This window comes from Rhamphochromis longiceps, linkage group LG22 (genome assembly GCF_057381845.1).
Source record: "Rhamphochromis longiceps isolate RC_006_pf linkage group LG22, R_longiceps_female_GT1.1, whole genome shotgun sequence".
Classification (NCBI taxonomy): Eukaryota; Metazoa; Chordata; class Actinopteri; order Cichliformes; family Cichlidae; genus Rhamphochromis; species Rhamphochromis longiceps.
The window spans coordinates 35,052,414-35,063,900 of NC_140577.1; the positions used below are offsets into that span (position 1 = coordinate 35,052,414).

Genomic DNA, 11,487 nt, shown 5'->3' on the forward strand with positions numbered 1-11,487 from the left:
CTGACATGATGGTACTGACTGGCCCCAAAGTCATCTGACAAAACAGCGATCACCACCAACAACTAAAATATGAAATATGTAACTGGTTTCAGTTATACTTTATATATAGATAAAATTGTAACATCAAACTGAAGATTATAAAATTGAAATTGCATCATGTCCTATTGTAGTAGTACTAGCCAAATTACACTGTATGATACCAACTTCCCTAAAATGGATAAGGCCTGTAAACACAAAGTGATATGCAGATGTTATTTAAAAGTCAATGGTCACATTTATTTAGTCAAACAACACCATTTTAAGTAAAATTCTGTAATCAAACAATATAAAGACATGTGCACACCTCACAAGAATCAGATGCAAACTACAAATATTGCATACCAATACAAATTGTGCATTAATAAGAATAAGAACAAGTGCTTAAAAGATTCTGGCATCTTGATGTCTTCAGTGGCATGAGATTACAACACACTGCCAATGAAATCAAGCCTGTTGTTCAGTAGGGCAGGAACAATAGAACACAGACATTATGAACAAATAACAAATATCTTATGAACAAATATATAATGAACAAACAGCATATTTTCAGAGAGGAGTGAGAGAAAACAGTTCACATTTTAAAACAGTGATTGATTGCACTTCAAGAAAACTAAAGATTGCAACATCTTATAGCCTAGCCGTGCGCGGTGGGGTCTCATTTGAATGCCTCCTCTACTAAAAACCCTCTCAACAACAATAACAATAAATTATTATTATTATATAGTCACCTATTAATGACTTTTTAAGGTCATCTCTGAACCTCTTCAGCGCTGGTCCGGTTTCACCATTTTGGACATCTAAATCTACCCAGGTCAGTCCAAACTGGGGGTCGAGCATGGTGGCAAGGAAGTAGATCCGATGGCTAAACGGCTCTTCTGGATCCTTTTCGTCCATGCAAATCTGCCTGAAAATTCCAGAGAACCGTTTCTCTAAGGATCTTTTCAGTGCCCTGACTATAGTTACGGCCTGGGGCATTTGTACTTCCATCTTTATAAGATGATTCTTCAAGTCCAGAACAGTGGGGACCACCATGCTAATAGTCACCTGATGATCACCTTCTGTAAGGTCTGTTGCATCAGAAAAAGGCTCAAGCAAAGCACAAAGGTCTTTCAGCTGAGCCCACTCTCGGGTTGAAAACACTAAATTCTCTGTATTGCTGCACATTTCAGTGATGGCCCCGTGGTCAAGTGTGATCAGAGCTTTTAACTGTCTGTAGGTGCTATTCCAGCGGGTGTTGTTTCCTGCTGGGATGGACTTATTGGAGCCAAAGTGTGCCTCAAACAAGTCTTTGTGGTTACTACTGCTGTGCAGCAGGTTTGTAAACTTGCTGGCTTTGGCAATGGCTCTAGCTATTGCCTTTACCTCTTTCATCCCATCACTGATTACAAGTTGCAGCGAGTGGGCGAAGCAAGAAAGACGTTCACCCGTTGACCATGGATCAGAACCTTCTGCATCCTCCCACATTGTTTCATCATCGAGGTCATCACTGCTGTCACCTTCAGGGTGCTCTACTTCTGGCATCCTGACTTTAAAGGCCCGCTTCATATTGGATGCATTATCCGTCAGAATGTAGCTTATTTTATGGCCAATGCCATACTCCTCAACTATTCTGTCAAATGCTGAGGCGATTCGTTCGCCGCAGTGCTTCCCTGTGAAACGCCTACAGTCAGGCAAAAATGATTGTAAACTGTAAGAGTCCTTGTTCTTGCAGGCAGCATGAGCAGTAACTCCCAGGAAAGTACGAAGCCTCCGGTCAGACCAGAGGTCTGTTGTTATTGCTACATTTGGCTGGACTTCCAGGGCTTTGATTATGTCACCCTTCAATTTAGTGACAAGGTGAGGTATCAGCTTCTCTGTCAAAGTGGTTCTAGACACAGGAGTGTATTTGCTATCCAAGACATTCAGGAAGTGTCTAAAATGTGGATTCTCAACGATAGACAGGGGGAGAGAGCATCCAACTATAAGGTCCACTTCCTTACTCCCATCCTCCCTTCCTTATCTTTTAGAAAAGAGCTTGTTAAAAAGCCAGGTGGTTTGTTTCAGAATTCACTAATGAAAGAACTCTGTATTCTATGTCTAGGAGTGTATTTTGCTGGGATGATCATAAATTGTAACTGAAGAGATAAACTACACAAAGGATCCTTCTTTGCTCACAAGGCAGGAAGACGTTTCCTTATTTGGTCTGTACCGGTTTGAACTGAGAACCTGCTGACACACGAACCTTTTTTCCTCTATATAAGCTGTTGTGTACTAAATAAACCTTTGAGTTGATTATGGGAAAGCAACCTGAAGCAGTCTGTGTTTCCTTGTTCTCCCAAGCTACTCCCGGCGCTGTAACTAACCCGCTGAACGGCATACCTGAGTGTTACTTTGAATAATTAGGAGTCTTATAAGGAAAGGACAAAACTCTGCTTATCGCTCACGCCACGGAGGAAACCCGGGATGGAAATTTCCTTCAAATTTGGTGTCAGAAGTGGGATCCTGACGAAGGTAAATATGCGTCTTTTATATTTATATAAGACCGTATTATACCTCTCTCAGTGATCAACCTATAAAAGAAACGGGATATGCTGACGAAGTTTCACTTAGTGATCCAGAGAGATACACTGACGACTTCCTTAGTCCCCGAATAAAGTAAATTAAAAGCAGAAAGACACAGGAAGTTGCCTGTTGTATTGCGAGAAGCTGCTCGTTAAGTGAGAAGTTGCTCACCCAAACAAAAATTGCTAGCAATAAATTTAAAGTAACCTCAGCTGTGCCACAGCAAAATACTAACATAAATCCTTCAAAGCGTGTAAACCCCTCTGGAAATCACTGAACATGGGTCAGAATAATTCAAAGACCACAGACAGGTCCGAGAAAAAATCAAAATCAACTGTAAAAACAAAAAAAAATAAAATATAAAGTTTCAAATAACGGCTCAGTACGCCTCCCACTTCCGGTCACGTGCAACTCACGTCCGCGAATCGGTGAAGACTTCCATGATTACGTAACCAGAACATGCGGAAGTACTTACATGACTGACTTTGTTTACAACTTAAGAACTGTAAGTACAATGCATTCTAATCTCTTTTCGGAGCCCTATCCCGAACGATTATCGCCAGAAACCAGGTCAGTAGAAATGTTGAATACCATTTGCGATAAGAAAAGTAGTCTGCTTAAAAAGTCCTGTAGAAAATATATGATAGAATGCCGCGACGTGATACATCAAATGTTACCACTATGGAAAAAGGGACCGGAACCAGGTGTAGATGCTTTAACATCAAATAAAACTAGTGCAGGCTCTAGCAAAGAACATAAACCTACCGCAGGAAAAGCTAGTCTTGCATGTTCAGCCGTTCAGCCTACAGCCCCACACGCTTACGATGAGACCGAATTAATAGTCGCTGTAGCAGCTGCACGTAAACAATGTCAGCATTCTGATCCAACCAGCTCAAAAGAAAGCGACGAAAAATCTGAATCACATGCAACGGATCTTAGACACCTAATTGAACAAGATCAGGAAAAACAATATATACGCCGCAAGGAAGAATTAGCAGAACATAAAAAAAGAGAAAAACTTTTGAAAGAAGAATGTGAGGAACTTATGAAAAACAATTTAGACGACTATGAAGAAAAACTTTTGCATCAGGCAGTGTCCACGATAGACACCCACATGAAACGCCACGATATCGTAGCTAGAGGTTTAGAGGTAGCTAAAGAAATACCTGTTACCCGAACTTTAATAAAGACTTATCTAAAAGGAAAAAAGGAAAAACAAAGCCGGAATGACAAAGGTCCTCACGCCAACACTCGCGGTAGTAAACAAACAGAACCAAAATCTAGTGACGTCAATGACACTTACCCCTTTATGATAATAGGAGATCAGTGTTGTATTCAGCCCCCTAAAATCTCAGAATTAGTGGCAACTATTAAAGAGCTTCCCGATCCTCTTAAAAATCCTACAGCCTTTGTCTCTGCACTACAGAGAAGTACCAGATATCACCATTTGGGTGGTCCGGATTACAGGTACATATTGTGTCAATGCATTCCTGGAGTAACCGAGTCACAACTCATAAGAGAGATAGGTGAATTAGATGCAAAGCATGATAAAGCATCCACAACTGCAGAGTTTTTGTGGGTAAATAATGACACAATCACCGATTTCTTTAAGAATCTAAAGAAATTCCTGCTAACAATGTCCAGAGACAAAATTGATGAATTTGTGTATTTCATTTAACACAAAGGGTGAAATGTTTGCTGACACTGATAACAGCTTATGTTTTCTCTGCCCTATGTACCGACCTGATGGAGAAGGAACAGCCTCTGTGTCAGCTGGACGCCTCAGCAGAGAATGAACTCAACATCCTTTTTTCTGGTATTCCACGTCACACACTGTGCCAAAAAAAAAAAAAAACGTGTACAAATATAACAAGCCACACTTTTGTTTCTCTCACACTGTTCAACAACATGATAACTGCTCACACAAGTGAAGGTCAAACAGTGATTTTGTCACATAACTCAGACATAGGTTACGACATATGTCGACACATAGATCTAACCTACCTTATATTGACTTTACACCTCATCACGCACAGCTCATGAAATGCAACAAGCCAGTATATGTCAGGCAATGTCCCATTTCTGCCGAAAAAGCCTCAGCTCTAGATGTCATCATAGGAGATTTATTGACTACAGGAGTAATAAAGCCCACACTCCTGTCAATTCTGTGCCAAAGCCTAACAAACCTGGCGTATGGCGTTTCACACAAGACTTAAGGCAAATTAATGCAGTCATTATGCCTCTGCCACCGCTCGTTCCAGACGTTCGCAGGATATTGACATACATTTCCATCCACATTTTACTGTGGTGGATTTATGCTCTGCCTTTTTCTCAGTGCCTGTGCATGAAGACACACAGCCGTTATTTGCATTCACACATAGAAATAAGCAGTACACTTGGACCCGTTTGCCCCAAGGCATGGTAGACAGCTCTGCTGCTTTCTCAATGGTGGTCCGTGCTACCCTGGACAGCTTCACTCCTCCAGGACTGCACCCTGATCCACACGTGGATGACCTCCTCCTCTGTGCTCCAGTGAGGAACTATGTCAAACTGCTACACACATGCTTCTCCAGCACCTCCAACAGACTGGCCACAAAGCATCGGCAAAGAAAATGCAGTACTGTCAGACTTCTGTTCAATATTTGGGATTCACACTGTCTCACGGAAAACGTTCCATGACTGCAGACAGGGTCAAAGCTGTGACCTCCGTCCCTCACAGAAGGAAATGCTGTCCTTCTTAGGCATGGTGAACTATTGCAGACAATGGATACCAGACTGTTCTTTTCATGACCACATTCTGCGTGACTGTTGTCAACCTGCACAGATGTACTGGCCCAAGAGCATGGCAGTGGCTACCGTCCAGTAGCCTTCTATTCAAGGTGCTGTCCGTGGTTGTTCAGGAATGCCGGCCTGCCTGAGGGCAGTAGCAGCTTGCTCTATCATGATAAGGGACTGCGAGAAGCTCACACTCTCACATGACACTATTCTACACACCAATCACCAGGTCACGACCATTCTAGCAAACATAACTACACAACATATGCAAATCTCACTATAAAAGCGAGCAGCACACCCAATTCGCCAGCACATTTATTGATCCTATGCTGTGTTCTTCTGACCGACAGGATGGCTCAGACAGGCTTGACGATCATGACTGCATGACACGTATACAGGAATCCACAGCACCACGTCCAGATTTAGAGCAAACACCTATCCCAGACTCAGCCACGGTTTATGTGGACGGGTCCTGTTCAAGGCCGAATGACAACTCATTTCTTTGTGGCTATTCAGTGGTGACATTGCCTGACATCATACTAGAGGCTCACTCATTACCATTTCACTCAGCACAAAAAGCAGAACTCATGGCTTTAATACGTGCCTGTGAGTTACATGTGGATAGGCGTGTGACAATTTACACAGACAGCCGCTATGCGTTTGGCGTTGTACATGACTTTGGCACATTGTGGAGACAAAGAGGATCTAGATCTGCTGATGGAAAACCGATTGCTAATTCTGATCTTATTCAAAGACTTTTGCAGGCTATACAGCTACCATCGGCTGTTGCAGTTGTGAAAACGAAAGGACACAGTACAGCTGACACAGACGAAGCAACAGGTAATGCCCTAGCAGACGTGACAGCCAAGGCTGCAGCTGCATCACAGCTGCAGCACCTCCACAGGAAGTATTATCTGTGCCCGTACAGCTGCCACTTGTTAAACTCCCAGACTATTTAGACACAAATGTTGATTTAAAATTCATACAAGAGCAAGCCTCTGCATAGAATAATGACTGTACCTTAGATGACAAGGATGGCCTATATAAAAATCTTGAGGGTTTCATTGCCCTCCCATCTTCCCTACTGCCAGTCCTTGTCCGACATTTTCATGTCGGACAAAGAGGGGTAATAGGGGCAATAAAATCAGGATTTGTAAAATCAAGATTTGTAAAATCAAGATTTATTTGTAAAATCAAGATTTGTAATTGAGAAAACATTGCATGCAGTAAAAAGCATATTAGCAACTTGTTTAACATGGGCACGAACTAATGTAGGAAAACCAAAAGCAGAACATCAGCATTTACCACAACCAGATTTTCCATTTCATACATTACAAATTGATTTTACACACATGCCAGTACAAGGAAGCATCAAGTACTACCAGGATCAATTTAGTAAATGAGTAGAAGCTTATCCAACCTCAAAAGAAACTGCAGAAGTAGTCTATCAAAAGTTGAGCAATGAAATAATACCCAGATTCGGAATACCTCACCAAATTAACAGTGATAGAGGACCTTCATTCACATCAGAAGTAATTCAAAAGTGTGCTAAAACTTTAATGACCTGGATCAAATTACTTCCTCAAGTCCTCTGTGAGATTAGAATGACTCCATCTGCAGTAACCAAATTATCTCCATTTGAAATAAGACCGTTTCCAACACCATGGTCAGCTTCCAGAGGGGCACCGCTATTAGAAGGTGATGTATATTGCATTGTCCGACTATGTTCACAATCTGGTAGAAACACTGAATAATAACTATCAGAAAGTTTGTCTCTCTCAGCCTCTCCCCTCCACAGTTCCACCAGTGGAGACCAGGAGATGCGGTGTTGGTGAAGCCGCTAAAACCAAGGACACTCTGGGAGGCCGCGCATTTTCCAGCCCCCAGGCTGTACTGGCAGTGACGAAGAACCAGCATCCTCACAGACGGACAACCTCAGTGGATTCATGCCAGCAGGGTTAAGACCAGCCCAATCGGACCATCTCAGGCATCGGATCAAGCAGACGACATCTCCGGCGAGCCAGCGCCAGGATCCAATGTACATACACACACGCAATTACTGATTAACACACAACGCCTGAAAGAGCCAAGGCTCAGAGCTCTTTGATCCTTCACGTGAACAAGAACAAGGTACTCAACATCCAGCAGGAACAGAAAGCCGAGAGTACCACATGATGTCTAATCTGATAAAGCTAGACTCATTCCATCCTGATAATGGAGAAAATGAAATGCCCATTGTCATCATACGACGCTTATTCAATGTCTCTCGAACCTGGGACCAGGCCAGGAGACGACTGAAGAACTGTTTTTCCTATATATGTTCTTATATATTTAGGTTATTTATCATATCTATCGCATTAACTTTAGGATTTTTCTTTGCTATTTTGTATTGTAAACTGCAACCATGTTCACATTTCTGCAGGTCGTATTTTGCTGACAATACCTCATGCTCTATTTTGCAAGACACCTACTTAATGCACTCCTCACGTTCCCTAAAATCAGTAAATGACAACATAGACGCCACTAATAAACCATTTTATGCACCCCCTAGAGCAGGAGCTAACGCCTGGTATGAAAATGCCAGAATAGCCGCTCGTGACTTAGGAAACAGTAACTGTTATGTCTGTTCAAAAGGTAATCCAGAACAGGTTATAGTAGGATACCCCATATCCGGTTTCCCCCTCACTGAGGGACTAGAGAAAATCGGCGGAGATAATGCTCTCCTTAAAGACACTTTACAGTTGACTCTGAGCCCTCTCGACTGCTTACTTAGACACACACACACACGAACTAACCCTGAGACTCCATTAGGCGAATTATTGAAGTTATCTAATGACACCGCAGGGACCTGCGCCCCAATGAAACGCCCCAAGAATAGGTTAAAACCCTCACTACCCCTAGGACAGATCCCTCTCCATTTTAACACTAGTATGATATGTCTGCGCAGACTAAAGTTAACTGGCCCAGACACCCACATAGATTATACAAAGGATAACTATACATTCTTCTCTGACTCCCCAGGTGCACGCTGTAATGAGACATGGCTAGCTGTCTCTGTGGCTGAAGTTGTATCATATCTGGAGGAACACACACACAGTTCAAGTTCGAGCGGAGAATCGATCATTGTTCCCCCAGAGGGTGTATTAAATGACACTGACTGGGGGGAGTTAGTTAAATCACACATGGTCACGCGCCTGACCAGACCAATCCCACATGCTTATTGGATGTGCAATAATACCCTTAGATTAGCCTTACCTGTTAATTGGACCGGTACCTGTGGTCTAGTAACCGTTGATGTATGCTGTACTTTCATTCCCAATAATACCGCCCCTAACGGTTCATTCACACAAGCTATGAATAGACTTGAAGCATTGCAGATAGAACCAATTGCCAATACAGGCCACGGTCAGTGGCTAGACAAGTGGCTACAGGACACGTTTGGAAAATGGAAGGAACTAATTGTAGCCTTTGTAACCGTTGCAGCGTGTTTTCAATGATTATTGTCTGTTGTGTGATACCATGTATACGCTCTCAGAATTTTTGATATTAAGCTTGCTCGAAGGACCAGTTACATTCATGATTTGTTTTATGTTTATGATTTGTCTTTAGATTATGTTATTACATTCTGTCTTTATACTATGTTATCATTTCATGATAAAAGGAGGGAACTGTTGTGATATTTTGATACCATGGTAGCATTTACAGGATATTGTTTTATAGTGATATTATACAGGAAAACTGTTACTCAATAAGGCCCATTTACTAGTTGTTTTTCTCTTTCTCTCTGACCCAAGAATTGATGTGTAAGAATCACAGGCTGGTACCCCAAGGTCGAAAATACCACAGAGACGAGACCACTTCCTTACTCCCATCCTCCCTTCCTTATCTTTTAGAAAAGAGCTTGTTAAAAAGCCAGGTGGTTTGTTTCAGAATTCACTAATGAAAGAACTCTGTATTCTATGTCTAGGAGTGTATTTTGCTGGGATGATCATAAATTGTAACTGAAGAGATAAACTACACAAAGGATCCTTCTTTGCTCACAAGGCAGGAAGACGTTTCCTTATTTGGTCTGTACCGGTTTGAACTGAGAACCTGCTGACACACGAACCTTTTTTCCTCTATATAAGCTGTTGTGTACTAAATAAACCTTTGAGTTGATTATGGGAAAGCAACCTGAAGCAGTCTGTGTTTCCTTGTTCTCCCAAGCTACTCCCGGCGCTGTAACTAACCCGCTGAACGGCATACCTGAGTGTTACTTTGAATAATTAGGAGTCTTATAAGGAAAGGACAAAACTCTGCTTATCGCTCACGCCACGGAGGAAACCCGGGATGGAAATTTCCTTCAACCGCTATCACTGATGTTGCAGATCCTGCCTTGTACTCCAAGTACCTACAAAACAGGGAAACATCGGTTTCTATTCAACCACAAAAACTACTGTATCTTACAAGCACAGTAATTTTAAACCTATCAATGAGGGCAGACCTTTGCATACAAAATAACCTAATCTAATCCAGTGTGACACATATAGATCATTAGGCACAACTAGTAATAATGAAAATACTGGAGTGTTCAGGGTTGCAAGACCTTAAATAAGAAGAACAGAAAAACACTTGAATGGAATCTACAAAAAACAAAATGTCTGTGCATTAACTTTGCAGGTTGCATTAAGCCTCCTCCTGCCAGTCAGCTATCAGACACAGCTGTATTGACAAGAAATGAACTACTCAATAAAGTCTGAAGTTACACCAATACAAAATAACTGTGTCTAATAATGCTAAAATAGCCCCTACACACTGGACTGGTTTAGTAGGGCAACATAGTAGAAAACACCTAAGAAAGTCATAGTCAAAAGTCCTTAAGTTCGATTTAAGAACCTTAGGACTCCGTTTTGCGATCCGTGCTATCTGAACCAGAGCCATAGACCGCTCTGATCTGGTCTTCACTGTCAAGAACGCCGCTGTTAGCCGAGCAATGTTATAGGGACACTCTTGAAACGCCCGTCCTTACGAGTCAGCAACCACATAAATATGCCCATTAAAGTCCACAACAAACCACACCATACCAGCCCTTAAAGTGCTCACTGAAATGGTTTCAATATATTTCTGCTCAATGAATTCACCAAAATACCTAAAGTTAATGAAAATTGTTTAAGTAGCTGATAGCCACTGCTAGCGCTAGCTACCTGTACATAGCATGTAATGTAACGTTAAGTTAAAGTTAAGTCTGCAGGGACGGTTGCAAAAAAACTGTCCCTACATAATTTATAATGTTTGAAGAACACATTATAAATAACAATATTACATAAACATGACCTGGTCATCTGAGGTTGGAAAGGTAGTTAGAAGAGTTTGAAGATGGATAGATGGCTACCGGCTAGCTTACCTTTGAGGGTGTTTGCGCTCCAGGTGCCTGGTGAAGGTTGAGGTAGTCCCGGCTGTCTCGGTCAAGGAGACTTTACAAAACCTGCACTTTGCCGAATGCTTCTTTTTTGCATTTACCAAAAACTCTTTGTGTTCTATGAACGCAACCTTTATGACAGACGAAGTCGCTGACATTTCTGTAACTGACCGGGCATACTGCTCAATCTAACGGGTTGCATTTAGTTGTGTTTGAAGAGCTAAAGCTTTTGCGCATGATACATTATCGAACGTTACGCTGTGTGTGATGGATACTGTTGACTCCAAATCTCCCGACCACTATGCTGACCTGAGACAGCAAGACAGCGAGACCAAGACAAGACCGAGACCAAAGTACGTCGAGACCAAGACAAGACCGAGACCAAAGTACGTCGAGACCAAGACAAGACCGAGACAAAAGTACGTCGAGACCAAGACTAGACCAAGACCACGTAAAAGTGGTCTTGAGACATCCAACTCTAGTCGTAGCAAAACTACAACTCCCATAAGTCTGTGGGATTCTTGGGTACTGGCGCCATGGCTGAATCAGGCTCCTCCCGGGCACACAAGGGCGCTGATGGGGAGGAACCCATGCAGTTAGGCGGCTCCCACATTACGGCTGCAGAGCGCCAGCGCAGGATTTCGGCCGGTGAGTGCCTCTATTGCAGCCGTAAGGCACATGTCGTAACCACCTGCCCTTAGCTGATCACCTCGGTTCACAATTGGACCCCCTGC

General features: G+C 42.4%; 1 protein-coding gene across 1 annotated transcript; it reads right to left on the reverse strand.

Annotated features, from left to right (window-relative positions):
• Window positions 1-617: 617 nt before the first annotated feature.
• LOC146644405 (E3 SUMO-protein ligase ZBED1-like) lies at window positions 618-10,911 on the reverse strand. The gene is made up of 4 exons (XM_085395430.1): window positions 10,739-10,911; window positions 9,680-9,745; window positions 775-2,029; window positions 618-725 (listed from the first exon to the last, which is right to left on the reverse strand). The coding sequence occupies exons 1-4, from the start codon at window positions 10,909-10,911 to the stop codon at window positions 618-620; spliced, it is 1,602 nt and encodes a 533-aa protein (XP_085251556.1).
• Window positions 10,912-11,487: the final 576 nt, after the last annotated feature.